The 24,038-nt window shown below is 48.6% G+C and overlaps 1 protein-coding gene across 3 annotated transcripts in view; it reads right to left on the reverse strand.

The window, feature by feature from the left end:
• Positions 1–24,038, reverse strand: part of LOC116958631 (anoctamin-4-like) — a 48,558-nt gene that overhangs the window by 13,764 nt on the left and 10,756 nt on the right. For 2 of the 3 annotated variants that reach the window (XM_076058878.1, XM_076058880.1), the window contains exons 8-21: positions 23,900–23,967; positions 23,251–23,309; positions 21,289–21,368; positions 21,000–21,134; positions 19,957–20,053; positions 18,961–19,021; positions 12,620–12,702; positions 9,867–10,046; positions 7,714–7,881; positions 7,194–7,230; positions 5,325–5,433; positions 3,906–3,963; positions 859–956; positions 81–217 (exon numbers count right to left, since the gene is read on the reverse strand). In XM_076058878.1, coding sequence (XP_075914993.1) covers positions 81–217; positions 859–956; positions 3,906–3,963; positions 5,325–5,433; positions 7,194–7,230; positions 7,714–7,881; positions 9,867–10,046; positions 12,620–12,702; positions 18,961–19,021; positions 19,957–20,053; positions 21,000–21,134; positions 21,289–21,368; positions 23,251–23,309; positions 23,900–23,967 — 1,370 coding nt within the window. The remainder of the gene's footprint in view (positions 1–80; positions 218–858; positions 957–3,905; positions 3,964–5,324; positions 5,434–7,193; positions 7,231–7,713; positions 7,882–9,866; positions 10,047–12,619; positions 12,703–18,960; positions 19,022–19,956; positions 20,054–20,999; positions 21,135–21,288; positions 21,369–23,250; positions 23,310–23,899; positions 23,968–24,038) is intronic. The other variant, XM_076058879.1, reaches the window with a different exon arrangement.

Here is a 24,038-nt window from a genome sequence, read left to right on the forward strand (position 1 = left end):
GTACTACCGCTGGTACTACCGCTGGTACTACTGCAGGTACTACTGATGGTACTACTGCTGGTACTACTGCAGGTACTTACCCATCTCGAGGTACTCGTAAGCGAGGAAGTGTTCAGGAGGCTCCTCCAGGCGGAGGTCTTCTTCCCAGCACTCCACGGGGGGCGCCCCCTCCCCCTGGGCCCCCCCCTTCGAACCACTCAGCTTGCGGCAGCAGAAGCTGGGACAACATCATCAGCATCATCAGTAGCATCATCAGCAGCATCATCATCAGCAGCAGCAGTGGCATCATCAATAGCATCATCATCATTATCAACAGCATCATCAACAGCATCATCAATAGCATCATCATCAGCAGCAGCAGCGGCATCATCAACAGCATCATCAGCATCATCAACAGCATCATCATCATCAACAGCAGCATCATCAGTAGCATCAACATCATCAACATCATCAGCATCATCATCAGTAGCATCATCAGCAGCAGCAGCATCAGCATCATCATCAGTAGCATCATCATCAGTACCATCATCGGCATCATCATCAGCATCATCATCAGCAGCAGCATTCAACAGCAGCATCAGTATCATCATCAGCATCATCATCATCAGTAGCATCAGTATCGTGGTTGTAGCCGTGATGGTTATGATGCTGGTGGTGGTAGTTGACATCATGGTTGTTAACATTATAGATGATGGTGGTTGTTGTTGTTATGGTGGTTATAATTGTTGTGGTAGTGGTGGTAGTGGTCGTTGTGATTTTAGTGATGATGATGATGGTTGTGGTGATTGTTGTGGTGGTTGTTGTGGTGGTTGTTTTGGTGGTTGTTGTGGTGGTTGTTGTGGTGGTTGTGATGCTAACGGGCGGCCGAACTCCAAGGCGTTGTTGAAGAGCTGCTTCAGGAAGAGGACAATGGCCATCTGGACACACAGGTCGATGAGGCATCCACTGGGATGGCACTGCGTACACACACACAGATACACACAGACACACACAGACACACACACAGACACACACACACAGACACACAGAGACACACACACAGAGACACACACACAAACAGACACACACAGACAGACACACACACAGACACACACACAGATACACACAGATACACACAGACACACACAGACACACAGATACACACACAGACACACACAGACACACACACAGACACACACAGATACACACAGACACACACAGACACACACAGACACACGCAGATACACACAAACACACAGGTCGATGAGGCATCCACTGGGGTGGCACTGCGTACACACACACAGACACACAGACACACGCAGATACACGCAGACACACACAGACACACGCAGACACAAACAGATACACACAGACACACACACAGACACACACAGACACACACAGATACACACAGACACACACAGACACACACACACAGACACACACAGACACACACAGACACACACACAGACACACACAGACACACACACACAGACACACAGACAAACACAGACACACAGACAAACACAGACACACACAGATACACACAGACACACACAAAGACAAAAAATCCCCCGTATAGCCTAAGCAGACTGTAGGGGCAAGTGCTGTTAGCGAGCACCTAGAAAGGCCGGCACGGCACACGAGGGGTGGGTGGCCAGCACCACGCCCGGCCGCCTTTGTCTCCCTAGTGGCGATGTTTACACACCGCACCAGGTACTCATTTGAGGCTGAGTCGACCTAGGGGAGGCCCAGGACCGGTTCAGATAACCGTCACTGATGTTGGCCATTAGCGGGAATTGAACCCGGGTCACCAGGCTCGTAGCGCAGCGCGCTAACTGCTACACTACCGCTCCCCACTGACACACACAGATACACACAGACACACACACAGACACACACAGACACACACACACAGACACACACAGACACACCAATACAACCGCCATTCGCCACCAAGTGATGGTGACATCACCACGGCACCTGTGCCAGGCCAGGTGCACTTTGAGGCCACGTGAAGTGTCGAAGGCTCGCTGACAGGAGGAGGTCACCGGGCAGACCCAGCAGGTGCCATGGGTCGGCTGACTGAGATGAGTGGCTGATGCACCACCTGTGCCCCCTACTGTGCCAACTAGCTGTAATTTAGCCGCCCGGCGCACTGCTGTTGTGAGCGTCGCTCCTCTGCCCTAAGTTATTGCTTCACGAGCCTCCGCCACAGAGGCCGATCATGACACTGCTGGTACCAGTCTTTGGCAAGCCCACTCAGCTCCACATCCTCCATTACCACATCAGTCCATCTCTTCTCCAGCCCGTGTTGTGCATGTTCAGCCCCCCTCTATGTGGCCAAACAGAATCTGCTGGGGCATGTGATGGCTGGGCATGTGGGTTACATGACCCAGCCAATGCAACCTTGCCTGACTGGAGGAGCTCACGGATGAAAATGTGTACAGATTTTTCAAGGATTTGTGAGCTCCTCACACAATCCAGACTTGTTCAACCCAAGATGGATTAGAGGCAGGCCAGCCTGAATGTTTCTAACTGGGGTCCACGTTTCACAAGCTCGGAGAAGACCCGAATCTTGGTGCAGAGCGACAGACTAGGTAGCTTCCACACAGCATTACTCAGCTGATGAAAAGATAATTCCGCTCGACTGATTTTCAGCGATACCTCTGCTGTCAAACCGGAGCAGGTCATGAGCCTGCTGCCCAGGTATGGAAAATTTTCAACTCTCTCCACAAGTGCCCCATCACAAATTGGGAGTTGTGGGGGTGCAGTGTCTGATGGCACAAAATACCCAGGCACATACACATGCAGATACACACGCACACACACAGATACGCACGCACACACACAGATACGCACGCACAGATACACACGCACACACACACACAGATACACACGCACACACACAGATACACACACACAGATACACACGCACACACGCAAATACACACGCACACACATAGATGCACCAGACAAAGCTCCCCCGTATAGCCTTTAACAGACTGTTGGGGCAAGTGGTGTTAGCGAGCAGCACCTATGCAGGCCGGAACAGTACACGAGGGGGTGGGTAGCCAGCATAACGCCCGACCGCTTTTGCCTCCCTAGTGGGGATGTTTATACACCACACGAGGTGCTCATTTGAGGCTGAGTCGACCTAGGGCAGGCCCAGGACGGGTTTTAATATTTGCCACTGATGTTGGCCGTGAGCGGGAATCGAACTCGTGCCGCCGGGTTCGTAGCGCAGCGTAGCGCTCACCGCTACACTACAGCAGCAGCCGAATACTCTAAATGCAGATTTCTACAGAATCAGAGACCCATAGACCCACAAAGACTCACAGAGACCCATAATGATATAGACCCATTTCGATCCAGAGACCCACAGAGACTCAAAGAACAGAGATCCAGAGACTCATATCGATCCATAGGGACCCCACAGACATGCATAGAGACTAATAGACCCATAGACCAACAGAGATCCATAGAGACCCATACTCATCGAAACCCATATGATAACTAAACTATTTGGTTGTTTTTTACCAGGTAAGGCTGAACTCTGTGTTCCTTATTCAGACAAGCGACCTTGCTATCACAAATAACAGCTCTACCAAGTGTCTGATATCATCATCTGGACATTTACATCAGCATCCAAATACTCTAAACGTGACGTTGATTCTAAATGTGGAGAGAAAAAGCGGAGGAGCTGGAGATAAATCCACGCGACCATGACAGGGAAGAGAGTCGCAGAGACTCCAAATAGACAGCAGCAGGCACAGTCAGGTTCGGGATCGAATCCACGACCTCCTGCATCCCAGGCGAGGTAGTCAACATCTCCTAGCCACCACGGCTAACAGCACTTGCCCCTACAGTATGTTTGGGCTACACGGGGGAGCTTTGTCTTTAGTGATGTGTGTACACACTCTCACCTCTTCAAGGCGGTACAACTGAAACCAGCGAGCGTAGTTACCAGGTCTCCCTATGAACCTGCACGGAACAGAGACGCAGAATCAACTCCAGCACAGCAGCATCAGCAGCAGCTTCACGATGGCCGTGTCTCTGTGTGTGCGTTCACGATGGCCGTGTCTCTGTGTGTGCGTTCACGATGGCCGTGTCTCTGTGTGTGCGTTCACGATGGCCGTGTCTCTATGTGGGTTCACGATGGCCGTGTCTCTGTGTGGGTTCACGATGGCCGTGTCTCTGTGTGTGCGTTCACGATGGCCGTGTCTCTGTGTGTGCGTTCACGATGGCCGTGTCTCTGTGTGTGCGTTCACGATGGCCGTGTCTCTGTGTGTGCGTTCACGATGGCCGTGTCTCTGTGTGGGTTCACGATGGCCGTGTCTCTCTGTGTGCATTCACGATGGCCGTGTCTCTGTGTGTGCGTTCACGATGGCCGTGTCTCTGTGTGGGTTCACGATGGCCGTGTCTCTCTGTGTGCATTCACGATGGCCGTGTCTCTGTGTGTGCGTTCACGATGGCCGTGTCTCTGTGTGGGTTCACGATGGCCGTGTCTCTCTGTGTGCGTTCACGATGGCCGTGTCTCTGTGTGTGCGTTCACGATGGCCGTGTCTCTGTGTGTGCGTTCACGATGGCCGTGTCTCTGTGTGTGCGTTCACGATGGCCGTGTCTCTGTGTGGGTTCACGATGGCCGTGTCTCTCTGTGTGCATTCACGATGGCCGTGTCTCTGTGTGTGCGTTCACGATGGCCGTGTCTCTGTGTGGGTTCACGATGGCCGTGTCTCTCTGTGTGCATTCACGATGGCCGTGTCTCTGTGTGTGCGTTCACAATGGCCGTGTCTCTGTGTGTGCGTTCACGATGGCCGTGTCTCTGTGTGTGCATTCACGATGGCCGTGTCTCTGTGTGGGTTCACGATGGCCGTGTCTCTGTGTGTGCGTTCACGATGGCCGTGTCTCTGTGTGTGCGTTCACGATGGCCGTGTCTCTGTGTGTGCGTTCACGATGGCCGTGTCTCTGTGTGGGTTCACGATGGCCGTGTCTCTGTGTGTGCGTTCACGATGGCCGTGTCTCTGTGTGTGCGTTCACGATGGCCGTGTCTCTGTATGTGCGTTCACGATGGCCATGTCTCGATGTGTGCGTTCACGATGGCCGTGTCTCTGTGTGTGCGTTCACGATGGCCATGTCTCGATGTGTGCGTTCACGATGGCCGTGTCTCTGTGTGTGCGTTCACGATGGCCGTGTCTCTGTGTGTGCGTTCACGATGGCCGTGTCTCTGTGTGGGTTCACGATGGCCGTGTCTCTGTGCGTTCACGATGGCCGTGTCTCTGTGTGTGCGTTCACGATGGCCGTGTCTCTGTGTGTGCGTTCACGATGGCCGTGTCTCTCTGCACCTGCCCAGGAAGAACGCCACGTAGAAGATGGAGCTGAAGTGGTTGATGAACTGGAAGATAAAGATGAAGATGCAGAATCGTCGCTCCCTCTTCTCTCGCGAGACGCTCCCTATCGCAACACCATAGGCAAAGGGGTCCCCCAGGTAGCTTTCAATAGGATGTAGAGGCAAGTGTTGTTAGCGAGCACACACATACTAACATACAAAGACCCCGGATAGCCTGTAACAGACTGTTGGGGCAAGTGCTGTGAGTCAGTAGTAGCCCCTATGAAGGCCGGCATGGCACACGAGGGGGTGGGTGGCCAGCAAAGACACATAAACATGGTGGTGGTGATTTTGATGTGACTGCCATTCTACTACTCCGGTGGTGGGTGTACATCTAGGACTCAATTCAAACCCACAGTGGCCTGGTCTCATCTAGCTGATGAAAGTTGGAAGCGATAATTTCATCGTTGCTTGTACCTGGGGTTGGCATCGCACCCCCCTCCCCTCTCCTGTCAGCCAGAGACCCTGGCTGACAGAACGCCTCCTCTGTCAGCCAGAGACCCTGCAGCTTTTGCTCAGAGGTTCGGAGAGCCGTCTTGGGAGTGGAGAAATCGCTCAAACTGGAAAACATCATGGGGCAAAGTGGGGATGACACTGCTGAGGCTGCGGTGCCTCAAATATTGGAAGAAGTAGTCATCCCCTGCGAGTGGTTGGCTGAAGTGCCAACGGTTGAGGAAGTAAAAAAGGTGATCCAGAGTCTGAGACCAGGAAATGCACCGGGCAAAGATGATCTTCAAAGCGAAATACTGAGGAAGGATGCCATTTGTGTAGGGAATTCCCACAGGACCTACATCTCTGCTTTATTGACCTGGGCAAGGCCTATGATTCCATCGGCCTGGGCTCTAGGTTGTTCATCATGCTTTTAGAGTCACTGACTCTCTACTCAAAATCATGAAAGGCCTTCATGGTGGTGGGCAGGCCCGGGTAAAACTACGTGGCCAGCAGTTGGAGCCATTCCCCTGTTCACCTTGGCGTGCGACAGGAATGTCCTCTGGCTCCCACATTATTTTACATCTTTTTTTACTATTTAGTTTGTGAAGCTTCTATGGCTGTACTGGAAGCTAACTGGTCTGTCGCTCCTCGCTCCACACGAAGCTTCGGGTCTTCTTGGCCAGAGTCATTCCCTCCCTTCTCTATGCTTGCAAAACGTGGACACCGCTAATGGAACATCTTCGCCAGTTAGAAACATTTAGGCTGGCCTGCCTACAATCCATCCTGGGTTTAACCAGGCTGGATTGTGTGAGGAGCTCACAAATCCTTGAAAGATCTGGACCAAGTCCCATCAGTGAGCTCTGCCAGCAGGCAAGGCTGCGTTGGCTGAGTCATGTAGCCCACATGCCCATTCACCGCATGCCTAAACAGCTTTTGTTCAACCGGATAGAGGGGGCTAAAAGGGCGCCGCATGGGCTAGAGAAGAGATGGAGTGATGTGGTACAGGAGGACGTGGAGCTGAGTGGAATTGCCGATGACTGGTACCAGCAGTGTCAAGATCGGCCTCTGTGGAGGAGGCTCGTGAAGGACGCTACTGGGCAGTTGGAGGCAGTCGCCCTCCAACAACAACGAAGGACAGAGGAGCGCCGAGCGGCTAAAGCACAGCAGGTTGGCACAGAAGGGACCACAGGTGGAGCATTAGCCAGTCATCTCAGTCAACCCATGGCACCTGAGTCTGTCCCGTGACCTCCTGCCAGCGGGTGTTCGACACTTCACATGGCCTCAACGTGCACATAGCCTGGCAAAAGCATCGTGGTGATGTCACCGCCACTTCGTGGCGAATAGCAGCTGTTGATTATGATGGTGGAGGTGATGTCTGGATCAGGAATCTCACCGATGTTTGCCAACTTTGAGGCCACAATGCCGCACACCTGCAACAACAACATCAACAACATCACCAACAACATTACCACCACTGCCAACATCACCACCATCACCACCATCACCACCATCACTCCCGTCATCACCATCACTCCCATAACCCCTATCACCATCACCAACACCCTCACCACCCCCGTCACCATCACCACCATCACTGCCACCACCATCGCCGCTACCACCCCTATCACCATCACCACCACCACTACCACTACCACCACCACCACCACCATCACCACCACCACCAGCACCATCACCATGACCACTCCTATCACCATCACTGCTACCACCACCATCACCACTCCTATCACCATCACTGCTACCACCACCATCACCACCATCATCAGCGCGACCATCACCATCACCACCACCATCACCACCACCATCACCACCACCACCAGCACCAGCAACACCAACATCACCATCACCACCACCATCACCACCATCACCACCATCATCAGCGCGACCACCATCACCTTGTTCATGCACTGGATGAGCAGGAAGTGGAGAATGGCTCCGCTCCCCACCACCACGAGGCCGGCGTTGTTGCGGAAGAATCCGGGCTCCACTCTCCGTGACAGCACGTCCCTCATGAGGACGCGATACGCCACGATAGCGTACGCAGCAATGATCTCTACGCAGATCTACAGCACCACCACCACACAGATCTACACCACCACCACCACCACACAGATCTACACCACCACCACAACCACACAGATCTACACCACCACCACACAGATCTACACAACCACACAGATCTACACCACCACCACAACACAGATCTACACCACCACACAGATCTACACCACCACCACAACCACACATATCTACAACACCACCAACACACAGATCTACACCACCACACAGCTCTACACCACCACCACCACACAGATCTACACCACAACACAGATCTACACCACCACACAGATCTACACCACCACCACCACACATATCTACACCACCACAACCACACAGATCTACACCACCACCACCACACAGATCTACACCACCACACAGATCTACACCACCACCACAACCACACAGATCTACACCACCACCACCACCACACAGATCTACACCACCACACAAATCTACACCACCACCACAACCACACAGATCTACACCACCACACAAATCTACACCACCACCACAACCACACAGATCTACACCACCACACAGATCTACACCACCACCACACAGATCTACACCACCACCACACAGATCTACACCACCACCACCACCACACAGATCTACACCACCACCACACAGATCTACACCACCACACAAATCTACACCACCACCACAACCACACAGATCTACACCACCACTACCACACAGATCTATACCACCACACAGATCTACACCACCACCACCACACAGATCTACACCACCACCACCACACAGATCTACACCACCACCACCACACAGATCTACACCACCACCACCACCACCACACAGATCTACACCACCACCACCACCACCACACAGATCTACACCACCACCACAACCACACAGATCTACACCACCACCACCACACAGATCTACACCACCACACAAATCTACACCACCACCACAACCACACAGATCTACACCACCACCACCACACAGATCTATACCACCACGCAGATCTACACCACCACCACCACACAAATCTACACCACCACCCACACCACGCAGATCTACACCACCACAACCACACAGATCTACACCACCACCACCACACAGATCTACACCACCACCACCACACAGATCTACAGCACCACACAGATCTACACCACCACCACACAGATCTACACCACCACCACCACACAGATCTACACCACCACCACCACACAGATCTACACCACCATCACAACCACACAGATCTACACCACCACCACCACCACACAGATCTACACCACCACCACACAGATCTACACCACCACCACACAGATCTACACCACCACCCACACAGATCTACACCACCACCACACAGATATACACCACCACCCACACCACGCAGATCTACACCACAACCACCACCACCACCACCACAACCACACAGATCTACACCACCACCACCACACAGATCTACACCACCACCACCACCACACAGATCTACACCACCACACAGATCTACACCACCACCACACAGATCTACACCACCACCCACACCACGCAGATCTACACCACAATCACCACCACAACCACACAGATCCACACCAACACCACGTAGATATAGATCACAACCACCTTGACCACCACAGATCTACACCACAACCACCACACAGATGTACACAACCACCACCACACGTGCGTACGTGCGTGTACGCGTGTGTGTACGCGTGTGTGTACGCGTGTGCGTGTACACATGCATGCGTACGTGTGTGTACGTGTGTGTGTGTTCGTGTGCACACGTGTGTACTCGTGTGTGTACGCGTGTGTGTACGCGCGTGTGTGCGCGTGTACGTGTGTGTACACGTGCATGTGTACTCGTGTGTGCGTGTCTGTACGCGTGTGTGTACGAGTGTGTGTACGAGTGTGTGTACGTGTGTCTACGTGTGTGTACGTGTGTGTACGTGTGTGTACACGTGTGTACGTGTGTGTACACGTGCATGTGTACTCGTGTGCGCATGCGTGCACCGACCATGAGGAAGCAGACGATGGAGATGATGACCAGCGAGAGCACCTTGTGGCACGTGATTCCCGAGGGCGACGGCGAGGCCGACGAAGGATGGTGATGTTGGAAGGCGCTGCCACTGTGGCGGGGCGAGCGTGGCCGGCCCGGCACGTAGCGGCGCGTCACCGTACGCAGCACCAACTCGTCCTGGCATCCAACAGCAGCGGCGGCGGCGGCAGCAACAACAATCATCAGCAGAGCCACTACATCCTTACTTACCAAATGCCACCTCCACCACCTCCAGCATCATCACCACCGTCCAACATCACCACCTCCACCACCATCACCACCTACACAACAACTAACACCGCCACCACCTCAAACTCAACCTCCACCACCGATCACCACCAAACTCTACCACCACCACTCCCACCACCCCACCACCAACTAAACCACTACCACCTCAACCACCACCATCTCCATCATCACCACAGCAACCACCACCTCTAGTAACCACCAGTCACCACCATCACCAACAACCAACATTCGCCACCAAGTAACGGTGACGTCACCACGACGCTTGTGCCAGGCTAGGTGCAGAGGCTGATCTTGACACCGCTGATACCAGTTATTGGAAAGTCCACTAAAGCTGCATATCCTCTAATGCCACATCATTCCATCTCTTCTCTAGCCCATGTCATACCCGTTTAGCCCCTTCTATCTGAAAACAAAATCTGTTTGGGCATGCGGTTAGTTGGGATGTAGGCTACATAACCCAGCCAATGCAGCCTTGCCCGCCGGAAGAGCTCACCGATGGGACTGCTCAAATCTGTCAAAGATTTGTGAGCTCCTCACATAATCCAGCCTGGTTAAACCCAGGATGGATCGTAGGCAGGCCAGCCTGAATGTTTCTAACCGGCAAAGATGTTCCATTAGGGGTGTCCACGTTTTGCAAGCATAGAGAAGGGAGGGAATGACCGTGGCCGAGAAGACCGAAAGTTTTGTGTGGAGCGACAGACCAGGTAGCATCCACACAGCATTCCATAGTTAATGAAAAGATATTGCCGCTCGACTGATTCGGAGTGAGACTTCTGCTGTCAAACCAGGAGCTGGTCATAAGCACACTGCCCAGGTATGGAAACCTATCCACTCTCTTCACAACTACCCCACCAATGGGAAGTTGAGGGCATGGATTACTTGATGATACCAAATACCCAGGCAGGTGCTTCGAGGGACTAATAGTAAGGCCCCACCTCTTAGTAGCACCCTCCAGGTTCAACAGCAGGGCCTCCAACTCCTCTTCTGAGTGAGCAGCAATCACCAGATTATCAGCATAGGGAGCCATCCCTCGACTGCACCAGAGCATCGATCATCCTCCCATTGTATCTATGCCAGATGGAAATTCCTCCGGTACTGTCATGGAAAGCATGGCAGTAATGTAGGTTCCAGAAGACATCCCTGTTGCACCCCAAGGTGAACAGGGAATGGTTGTGACTCCTGACCACGTAGGTTTACCTGGGCCCTTCCACCATCATGAAGGTCCTTCATGATTGTGAGCAGAGTCAGGGACTCTGAAAACAGAAAAATCAACCCAGAGGTCTATTGATGGTATCATAGGCCTTGACCAGGTCAATAAAGCAGAGATGTAGGTCCTGTTGGAATTCCCTACACCTCTGCTGTAGTCGACGGAGAGAAGCTATGGCATCTGTGCAGGACCGCCCTGGCTTGCAACCACATTGGGGCTCCGCAAACCTCTCCTCAGCGTGCCTGGCAAAGCGATGTTGAATAATCCTTGCCAGAACCTTTCCTGGCACAGAGGAAGATGCCCCTGTAGTTGTTCAAGTCTGTACGGTCCCCCTTATGTAACGATGCTACTGGGCTCCGATTGGAGGGCGCCACACGGGCCCAAGTTGATTGACAGGGGCCGAGGGGCAAGAGATGGAGGAGAGGGCCACCTAGCAACTGGCAGCTGATTGGTTGCTAGGGAGGATAGACAGAGAGCGGCTGAGTTGCCATAGTGCCTACTGCTGCGCTGGGCAAACCGGTGCCGAGGCTGCGCTGAATCCTGAGAGCGCGGCACTATCGCTAGGTCCGGGGGGTCCCTGAGGCTGCACGTGACCTCACGAGTGGCTTTACATACCCATGGCTTCTGCTGCGCTGCTTTGTCACCCAGGAGCAGAGCGTTCGTAAGGGTTGGCGCGAACAGTCAGCACGATGTTCTGTAATTGCCTTGTTCCGAGCTGTGTTCTGTAACCGCTCTATCGTCACGGTGTTCTGTACCTGTTTTGTCGCCACGGTGCTCTATGTTTGTTGACACACGGGGTCACTGTGTTAAGCTGATGATCTACGGGGCTATGTAAAGGTGTGCTGTTACTGATGCGAGTTTTAGTGAATTGGCCTTGTTGAAGACAGTAAGTCTTACCCGAGTGTTGATATAATCTTCACTACGTTATTATCCACCACAGTTGGTTCGCATCCTTGTGTATGGTGTGTCCGTAGTGCATAACGAACCAAGACATAGTTTATCAATTCCAAATCTCGTGAATATTCATTGTATTCTAGATCGGGCTATTGTCCTTCTGTCGTTGTAAAGCACGTTTTAAAAATCCGCATTGGTATCCTTTAAAAATATTGAGGGAATTGCATGGGAGAGAAAATGCATCAGAACCCCTCACTCTACCATATTAAAAATGAGCAACCCTCAACCACCTCCTCCACCAATTCCACCATATCCACCATCTCTACCACCTCCATCATTACCATCACCTCCACAACCTCACCTCCTCCTCCCCCATGTCCAGGAGGTCCCATCTGCAGGTGAGCACTGCCCGGTAGCGCTTCCACATCTCCAGAAACACTGTGGCTATAAGCCGCACACACAGACACACACACAGACACACACACGGACACACACACAGACACACACGGACACACACGGACACACACGGACACACACACAGACAGACACACAGACACACACACAGACACACACACAGACACACACAAAGATAAAGACAAAGATCCCCCATATAGCCTTAACAGACTGTAGGGGCAATTGCTGTTAGCGAGCACCTATAAAGGCCGGAACGGTACACGAGGGGGTGGGGTGGCCAGCACCTAGCCCGACCGCCTTTGTCTCCCTAGTGGCAATGTTTACACACCGCACCAGGTACTCATTTGAGGCTGAGTCGACCTAGGGGAGGCCCGGGACCGGTTCAGATAATCGTCACTGGTGTTGGCCGTGAGCGGGAATCGAACCCGGGTCGCCAGGTTCATAGCGCAGCGCGCTAACCGCTACATTACCGCTCCCCACGCACACAGACACACACGGACACACACACACAGACACACACAGGCACACACACAGGCACACACACAGACACACACAGACACACACACAGCCACACACACACACAGACACACACACAGACACACACACAGACACACAGACACACACACAGCCACACACACAGCACCAGAAGCCGCTCGTCCACTAGGGGGCGGTGGGGCGCCACCCCACCAAGCAGCTGGAGGTAAGAAATTATTTATAATAAATAAAAATTCAATAAATTGCTTTGTTGTGTTAAAAAATGTTAAAATAAAATGATTATTTCAACGTGAATTGCCTGATAAAGGTAACATTTTTAAGTTGATCACATTAGAAACCGCTGCAGCACCACGGTCTGATTTGTGCCTCGGGAAGCTCTCGGGGCGGCTATGAAGGCGTCCTCCGAGTGAGAGATTTCCCTTCACTCATTGCGAGCAGCTTCGCATTCTAGCCACGCCGTTTGAGACCCGTTCAGGGCGGTGAGAAAGGTGCCCATGGCTGTAATGAGAAGACATCACAACGTGAGGGTGCACTGCAAATAGAGCAGCTCACGGCCCACATGCTCTAGGCTTTTGGCAGTGTGGTGTCGAATTGACGGTCATTTGATTGCTCTGTTGTTTTTGTTTAATATTGTTTATAAATGCCTACAGTTGCTAGATAAGACAGTTGCTAGATAAGACAGTTGCTAGATAAGACAGTCGCTAGATAAGACAGTCGCTAGATAAGACAGTCGCTAGATGAGACAGTTGCTAGATGAGACAGTTGCTAGATAAGACAGTTGCTAGATAAGACAGTTGCTAGATAAGACAGTTGCTAGATAAGACAATTACTAGATAAGACAGTTGCTAGATAAGACAATTGCTAGATAAGACAGTTGCTAGATAAGACAGTTGCTAGATAAGACAGTTGCTAGATAAGACAGCTGCTAGATAAGACAGTTGCTAGATAAGACAGTTGCTAGATAAGACAGCTGCTAGATAAGACAATTACTAGATAAGACAGTTGCTAGATAAGACAATTACTAGATAAGACAGTTGCTAGATAAGACAGTTGCTAGATAAGACAGTTGCTAGATAAGACAGCTGCTAGATAAGACAGTTGCTAGATAAGACAGCTGCTAGATAAGACAGTCGCTAAGTAAGATAGTCGCTAGATAAGACAGTTGCTAGATAAGACAGTTGCTAGATAAGACAGTTGCTAGATAATACAGTTGCTAGATAAGGCAGTTGCTAGATAAGACAGTTGCTAGATAAGACAGTTGCTAGATAAGACAGTTGCTAGATAAGGCCGTTGCTAGATAAGACAGTTGCTAGATAAGCCGTTGCTAGATAAGGCCGTTGCTAGATAAGACAGTTGCTAGATAAGACAGTTGCTAGATAAGGCAGTTGCTAGATAAGACAGTTGCTAGATAAGACAGTTGCTAGATGAGACAGTTGCTAGATAAGACAGTTGCTAGATAAGACAGTTGCTAGATAAGACAGTTGCTAGATGAGACATTTGCTACATAAGACAGTTGCTAGATGAGACAGTTGCTAGATAAGACAGTTGCTAGATAAGACAGTTGTTAGATAAGACAGCTGCTAGATAAGACAGTTGCTAGATAAGGCAGTTGCTAGATAAGACAGTTGCTAGATAAGACAGTTGCTAGATAAGGCAGTTGCTAGATAAGACAGTTGCTAGATAAGACAGTTGCTAGATGAGACAGTTGCTAGATGAGACAGTTGCTAGATGAGACAGTTGCTAGATAAGACAGTTGCTAGATAAGACAGTTGCTAGATAAGACAGTTGCTAGATGAGACAGTTGCTAGATGAGACAGTTGCTAGATGAGACAGTTGCTAGATAAGACAGTTGCTAGATAAGACAGTTGCTAGATAAGACAGTTGCTAGATAAGACAGTTGCTAGATGAGACAGTTGCTAGATAAGACAGTTGCTAGATAAGACAGTTGTTAGATAAGACAGCTGCTAGATAAGACAGTTGCTAGATAAGGCAGTTGCTAGATAAGACAGTTGCTAGATAAGACAGTTGCTAGATAAGACAGTTGTTAGATAAGACAGCTGCTAGATAAGACAGTTGCTAGATAAGGCAGTTGCTAGATAAGACAGTTGCTAGATAAGACAGTTGCTAGATAAGACAGTTGCTAGATAAGGCAGTTGCTAGATGAGACAGTTGCTAGATGAGACAGTTGCTAGATAAGACAGTTGCTAGATAAGACAGTTGCTAGATAAGACAGTTGCTAGATAAGACAGTTGCTAGATAAGACAATTACTAGATAAGACAGTTGCTAGATAAGACAATTGCTAGATAAGACAGTTGCTAGATAAGACAGTTGCTAGATAAGACAGCTGCTAGATAAGACAGTTGCTAGATAAGACAGTTGCTAGATAAGGCAGTTGCTAGATAAGACAGTTGCTAGATAAGACAGTTGCTAGATAAGACAGTTGCTAGATAAGGCAGTTGCTAGATGAGACAGTTGCTAGATAAGGCAGTTGCTAGATAAGACAGTTGCTAGATGAGACAGTTGCTAGATAAGACAGTTGCTAGATAAGATAGTCGCTAGATAAGACAGTTGCTAGATAAGACAGTTGCTAGATAAGACAGTTGCTAGATAATACAGTTGCTAGATAAGGCAGTTGCTAGATAAGACAGTTGCTAGATAAGACAGTTGCTAGATAAGACAGTTGCTAGATAAGGCCGTTGCTAGATAAGACAGTTGCTAGATAAGCCGTTGCTAGATAAGGCCGTTGCTAGATAAGACAGTTGCTAGATAAGACAGTTGCTAGATAAGGCAGTTGCTAGATAAGACAGTTGCTAGATAAGACAGTTGCTAGATAAGAAAGTTGCTAGATGAGACAGTTGCTAGATAAGACAGTTGCTAGATAAGACAGTTGCTAGATAAGACAGTTGCTAGATGAGACATTTGCTACATAAGACAGTTGCTAGATGAGACAGTTGCTAGATAAGACAGTTGCTAGATAAGACAATTGTTAGATAAGACAGTTGCTAGATAAGGCAGTTGCTAGATAAGACAGTTGCTAGATAAGACAGTTGCTAGATGAGACAGTTGCTAGATGAGACAGTTGCTAGATGAGACAGTTGCTAGATAAGACAGTTGCTAGATAAGACAGTTGCTAGATAAGACAGTTGCTAGATAAGGCAGTTGCTAGATAAGACAGTTGCTAGATAAGACAGTTGCTAGATAAGACAGTTGCTAGATAAGGCAGTTGCTAGATAAGACAGTTGCTAGATGAGACAGTTGCTAGATGAGACAGTTGCTAGATAAGACAGTTGCTAGATAAGACAGTTGCTAGATAAGAGAGTTGCTAGATAAAACAGTTGCTAGATAAGACAGTTGCTAGATAAGACAGTTGCTAGATAAGAAAGTTGCTAGATGAGACAGTTGCTAGATAAGACAGTTGCTAGATAAGAAAGTTGCTAGATGAGACAGTTGCTAGATAAGACAGTTGCTAGATAAGACAGTTGCTAGATGAGACATTTGCTACATAAGACAGTTGCTAGATGAGACAGTTGCTAGATAAGGCAGTTGCTAGATAAGACAGTTGCTAGATAAGACAGTTGCTAGATAAGACAGTTGTTAGATAAGACAGCTGCTAGATAAGACAGTTGCTAGATAAGGCAGTTGTTAGATAAGACAGTTGCTAGATAAGACAGTTGCTAGATAAGACAGTTGCTAGATAAGGCAGTTGCTAGATAAGACAGTTGCTAGATAAGACAGTTGCTAGATGAGACAGGTGCTAGATGAGACAGTTGCTAGATAAGACAGTTGCTAGATAAGACAGTTGCTAGATGAGACAGTTGCTAGATGAGACAGTTGCTAGATGAGACATTTGCTACATAAGACAGTTGCTAGATGAGACAGTTGCTAGATAAGGCAGTTGCTAGATAAGACAGTTGCTAGATAAGACAGTTGCTAGATAAGACAGTTGTTAGATAAGACAGCTGCTAGATAAGACAGTTGCTAGATAAGGCAGTTGCTAGATAAGACAGTTGCTAGATAAGACAGTTGCTAGATAAGACAGTTGCTAGATAAGGCAGTTGCTAGATAAGACAGTTGCTAGATAAGACAGTTGCTAGATGAGACAGGTGCTAGATGAGACAGTTGCTAGATAAGACAGTTGCTAGATAAGACAGTTGCTAGATAAGACAGTTGCTAGATAAGACAGTTGCTAGATAAGACAGTTGCTAGATAAGACAGTTGCTAGATAAGGCAGTTGCTAGATAAGACAGTTGCTAGATAAGACAGTTGCTAGATAAGACAGTTGCTAGATAAGGCAGTTGCTAGATAAGACAGTTGCTAGATAAGACAGTTGCTAGATAAGACAGTTGCTAGATAAGACAGTTGCTAGATAAGACAGTTGCTAGATAAGACAGTTGCTAGATAAGACAGTCGCTAGATAAGACAGTCGCTAGATAAGACAGGTGCTAGATAAGACAGTTGCTAGATAAGACAGTTGCTAGATAAGACAGTTGCTAGATAAGGCAGTTGCTAGATAAGACAGTTGCTAGATAAGACAGTTGCTAGATAAGACAGTTGCTAGATAAGACAGGTGCTAGATGAGACAGTTGCTAGATAAGACAGTTGCTAGATAAGACAGTTGCTAGATAAGACAGTTGCTAGATAAGGCAGTTGCTAGATAAGACAGTTGCTAGATAAGACAGTTGCTAGATAAGACAGTTGCTAGATAAGGCAGTTGCTAGATAAGACAGTTGCTAGATAAGACAGTTGCTAGATAAGACAGTTGCTAGATAAGGCAGTTGCTAGATAAGACAGTTGCTAGATAAGACAGTTGCTAGATAAGACAGTTGCTAGATAAGACAGTTGCTAGATAAGACAGTTGCTAGATAAGACAGTCGCTAGATAAGACAGTCGCTAGATAAGACAGGTGCTAGATAAGACAGTTGCTAGATAAGACAGTTGCTAGATAAGACAGTTTCTAGATAAGGCAGTTGCTAGATAAGACAGTTGCTGGATAAGACAGTTGCTAGATAAGACAGTTGCTAGATAAGACAGTTGCTAGATAAGACAGTTGCTAGATAAGGCAGTTGCTGGATAAGACAGTCGCTGGATAAGAGAGTGATATCACTTTCAAGGGGGGCAAAGCCATGATGAGGATTTTCTTAATCAGAACTCCATCTTTTCAGAGGTCACTTTACAACAGCCCCACCCAGTGGCAATGTCACGAGACGCCACTGCAGAGCTCCCCCAGGTAGGCCACGCCGGCTGTAGGGGCAAGTGCTGCCGTTATAGAGAGCAGCAGCAGTAGCAGCACCTTTGATGAGCGGGGGGGGGGGGGCGGTGTGGCTGGAAAACCCGAGGCCCTCCCCCCCTGCCGTGTCACCTTAACAGACTGTCCGGGCGAGTGCTGTTAGCCAGTAGCAGTTCCTGTGAAGGCGACTGCTGCTGACGATGCTGCTGATGATGCTGCTGACGATGCTGCTGATGATGCTACCGCTACTCTGTGGTTCTTTCGGTAAAATCACGTAGAGAGAATGTAAATCGAATAATAATAGAATACGACGTTTCGATTGCAACACAAGCCACCATCATCATCAGGTACAAATGAATGAGAAAACCAACACAGCAAACTTGGAAATAGAATGCAATCCAACACAGAGTCGGCCAACACAACAGTCAACACCCCACCTGGTCAAGTCTCTCTGCTTGTGTGTCTGTCTGTGCGTCTCCGCTACTGTTTCTGCTACTACTGCTGCTGATGATGCTACTGCTGATGATGTTGCTGATGATGTTGCTGATGATGACGATGTATTTACCCCAAACGGCCATGAAGACAGCGAAGAACACAGTGGCGCTGTTGTCGAACAGATGGGCGACCTGTAAGGAGTACAGATAGATATACCTTACATTGACCAGATGAGTCTATAGACTCAACATTTCCCCAGAGACTAAACATTTCCCCATTGACTCAACACTGCACGATGGACTCAACACAACCTATAGACTCAACACTGCACCGTAGACTCAACACTGCACCGTAGACTCAACACTGCACGATGGACTCAACATTGCCCATAGACTCAACATTGCCCATAGACTCAACACTGCACCGTAGACTCAACACTGCACCGTAGACTCAACACTGCACCGTAGACTCAACACTGCACCGTAGACTCAACACTGCACCGTAGACTCAACACTGCACCGTAGCGTCAACACTGCACCGTAGACTCAACACTGCACCGTAGACTCAACACTGCACCGTAGACTCAACACTGCACCGTAGACTCAACACTGCACCGTAGACTCAACACTGCACCGTAGACTCAACACTGCACCGTAGCGTCAACACTGCACCGTAGACTCAACACTGCACCGTAGACTCAACACTGCACCGTAGACTCAACATTGCACCGTAGCGTCAACACTGCACCATAGACTCAACACTGCACCGTAGACTCAACACTGCACCGTAGACTCAACACTGCACCGTAGACTCAACACTGCACCGTAGACTCAACACTGCACCGTAGACTCAACACTGCACCGTAGACTCAACACTGCACCGTAGACTCAACACTGCACTGTAGATTCAAGACTGCACCGTAGACTCAACACTGCACCGTAGACTCAACACTGCACTGTAGATTCAAGACTGCACCGTAGACTCAACACTGCACCGTAGACTCAACACTGCACTGTAGATTCAACACTGCACCGTAGACTCAACACTGCACAGTACTCAACACTGCCACCCATAGACCTAGTGGCCATTTGTGAACCCCGGGCGAGAGGGTCGTGACGAGCCTGACCTTAGCGAAGGTGCACGTGTCCGACAGGTTCCAGAAGTGGCAGCCCTCGTCACACAGGGGACACATGACAATGTCCGTCGCTTCGCACACCTCCTTGCTATGAAGACAGAGGCAAAGGTCCCCCGTGTACGGGCAAGTGCATGTTGTTCGTAGCGAGTAGCAGCAGCCTCTGTGAAGGCCGGCACTGTTGCACACGAGGGGTAGACTGGGTAGCCAGTACCACGCCCGCCTGCCCAGCCGCCTTTGTCTCCCCAGTGGCGATGTTTACTACACACCACACCAGGTACTCATTTGAGGCTGAGTCGACCTAGGGGAGGCCCAGGACCAGTTCAAAGAATCGACACCGGTGTTGGTGTCCGTGGGCGGGAATCGAACTCGGGTTGCAGGGTTCATAGCGCAGTGCAGTGATAACCCCTGCACCACCACTCCCCACACACACACAGACAAAGCTCTGCCAGGTAGCCCGGGGCTATACGAGTGGTGGACTATAACGTTGGTTGACTATACCGGTCGTGGACTATACCGGTGGCGGACTATACGAGTGGTAGACTATACGAGTGGCGGACTATATGAGTGGTGGACTATACATCTATACATGTGGTGGACTATACGAATGGTGGACTATACGAGTGGTGGGCTATACGAGTGGTGGACTATACATCTATACATGTGGTGGACTATACGAGTGGCGGACTATACATGTGGTGGACTATACATGTGGTGGACTATACGAGTGGTGGACTATACATGTGGTGGACTATACATGTGGTGGACTATATGAGTGGTAGACTATACGAGTGGTGGACTATATGAGTGGTGGACTATACATCTATACATGTGGTGGACTATACGAGTGGTGGACTATACGAGTGGTGAACTATACATGTGGTGGACTACATGAGTGGTGGACTATACATCTAAACATGTGGTGGACTATACGAGTGGTGGACTATACGAGTGGTGGACTATGCATATATACATGTGGTGGACTATACATATGGTGGACTATACATGTGGTGGACTACATTAGTGGTGGACTATACCTGACCACGTTGGAGTTGAAGGTGGCCACTCCATAGAGGAACACACCGAATCCCACCAAGGTGGACACCAGCAGGATGTGGGTGTACCAGCCCAGCCACGCAAAGTACATGCACACCTGCTCTCCATAGTATGCCCTGCGTACACACGCGCAAACGTGTACACACACAGACACGTGTACATACACACACGATGATAATGATGATGATTTAAATTTGTTGCTACTGATCATGCTGCTGTTGATAAAGATGCAGCTGCTACTGATGCTGCTGCTGCTGCTGATGTGTTCACCTGACGAGGTTGAGGGGCTGCAGTTTGAACAAAGCACGGATGTGTCCCCACGACTTCATCAGATTCTCCCTGATACGCTTCTGTCAACAAAAACAAACAACAGCAGCAAACAGCTGTACACAACGACATTAACATCGATCCGAGACCCACAATGGCCAGGTCACGTCCCTCAGGCGGGGTAAAGAGTGGCTAACTCGGGTGGCTGGGAGATGTTCCCTCCCTCGCCCAGTACACGGGAGGTCGTGGGTTCGATCCCGACCCACTACCCAAGCCCTAAGCCCTTGGCATTCCATGAAGTGGCCGGGCTAATTGACCGCCGCTAGCCGCTCGGCACTGACCAGTTGCAGGTAGTACCATCCACTGTTGTTACGGTAGAGGATCAAGGCCTGACCTGACACTTCACTACACTACTATACACTACTATACACTGCACTACTATACACTACTATACATTACACTGCTATACACTTCTATACACTACACTACTATTCACTACTATACAGTACACTACTATACACTACGCTACTATACACACTACGCTACTATACACACTACGCTACTATACACTACACTACTATACACTAAACTACTATACACTACACTACTATACACTACACACTACGCTACACTACTATACGCTACGCTACTATACACGACACTACTATACAGTACACTACTATACACACTACTATACACTACACTACTATACATTACACTACTATACACTACACTGCTATACACTACTATACACTACACTACTATACACTACTATACACTACACTACTATACACTACACTACAATACACTACTATACACTACACTAAAATACACTACACACTACGCTACACTACTATACACTACTATACACTACACTAAAATACACTACACTACTATACACTACTATACACACTACGCTACTATACACACTACGCTACTATACACACTACGCTACTATACACACTACGCTACTATACACTACACTACTATACACTACACTACTATACACTACACTACTATGCACTACACTACTATACACTACACACTACGCTACGCTACTATACACTACACTACTATGCTACACTACTATACACTACACTACTATACACTACACTACTATACAGTACACTACTATACACACTACACTACTATACACTACACTACTATGCACTACACTACTATACACTACACACTACGCTACACTACTATACACTATACTACTATACACTACACTACTATACTGCTATACACGACACTACTATACACTACTATACAGTACACTACTATACAGTACACTACACTACTATACACTACACTACTATCCACTACACTACTATAAACTATACTACACTACTATACACTATACTACACTACTATACACTATACTACACTGCTATACACTACTATACACTACTGTACAGTACACTACTATACACTACACTACTGTACACGACACTACTATACACTACACTATACACAACTATACTACTATACACTACACTATACACTACTATAATACTATACACTACAGTATACACTACTATACACTACTATAATACTATACACTACACTACTATACACTACTGTACAGTACACTACTATACACTACACTACTGTACACGACACTACTATACACTACACTATACACAACTATACTACTATACACTACACTATACACTACTATAATACTATACACTACACTATACACTACTATACTACTATACACTACTATAATACTATACACTACACTACTATACACACTACACCACTATACACACGACACTACTATACACTACACTACTATAGTGTAGTACACTATACACTACTCTACACTATAGAACTATACACTAAGCAACGATTTAGTACACTATTAAACACTACACTACAATACAGTATACACTACAGTATACACTAAACTACACTCCTATTCTACATAGGAACTACGTCTGTGCTGTAGCTACTGACCTCGTGCAGTGGGAAGTGAGTCTTCACCTGGTCCTCCATGTGCTCCAGCCACTGGAACTCTGGCGGAATCATAGTAGCAACCACATCAGCAACAACAACCACATCAACGACAACAACCACATCAACGACAACAACCACATCAACAACAACCACATCAACGACAACAACCACATCAACGACAACAACCACATCAACGACAACAACCACATCAACAACAACCACATAAACAACAACAACCACATAAACAACAACAACCACATCAACAACAACAACCACATCAACAACAACCACATCAACGACAACAACCACATCAACAACAACCACATCAACGACAACAACCACATCAACAACAACCACATCAACAACCACATCAACAACAACAACCACATCAACGACAACAACCACATCAACGACAACAACCACATCAACGACAACAACCTCATCAACGACAACCACATCAACGACAACAACATCAACAACCACATCAACGACAACAACCACATCAACAACAACCACATCAACGACAACAACCACATCAATGACAACAACCACATCAACAACAACCACATCAACGACAACAACCACATTAACAACAACCACATCAACGACAACCACATCAACAACTACCACCGGTCTGCGTGAGACTCACGTCTCTCCTTGTATTGCATCATGAAGTTCACAATCTTCCCGTTCATGGCTCCTCTCTTCGAATAATCTCTGCAACACATCACAATCAAGATCATAAGCAGCAGCATCATCAGCAGCAGCAATATCATCAGCAGCATCAT

Source organism: Petromyzon marinus, assembly GCF_048934315.1.
Source record: "Petromyzon marinus isolate PM22_M1 ecotype Great Lakes invasive population chromosome 80 unlocalized genomic scaffold, UKy_Petmar_22M1.pri1.0 chr80_unloc.2, whole genome shotgun sequence".
NCBI classification, from domain to species: domain Eukaryota; kingdom Metazoa; phylum Chordata; class Hyperoartia; order Petromyzontiformes; family Petromyzontidae; genus Petromyzon; species Petromyzon marinus.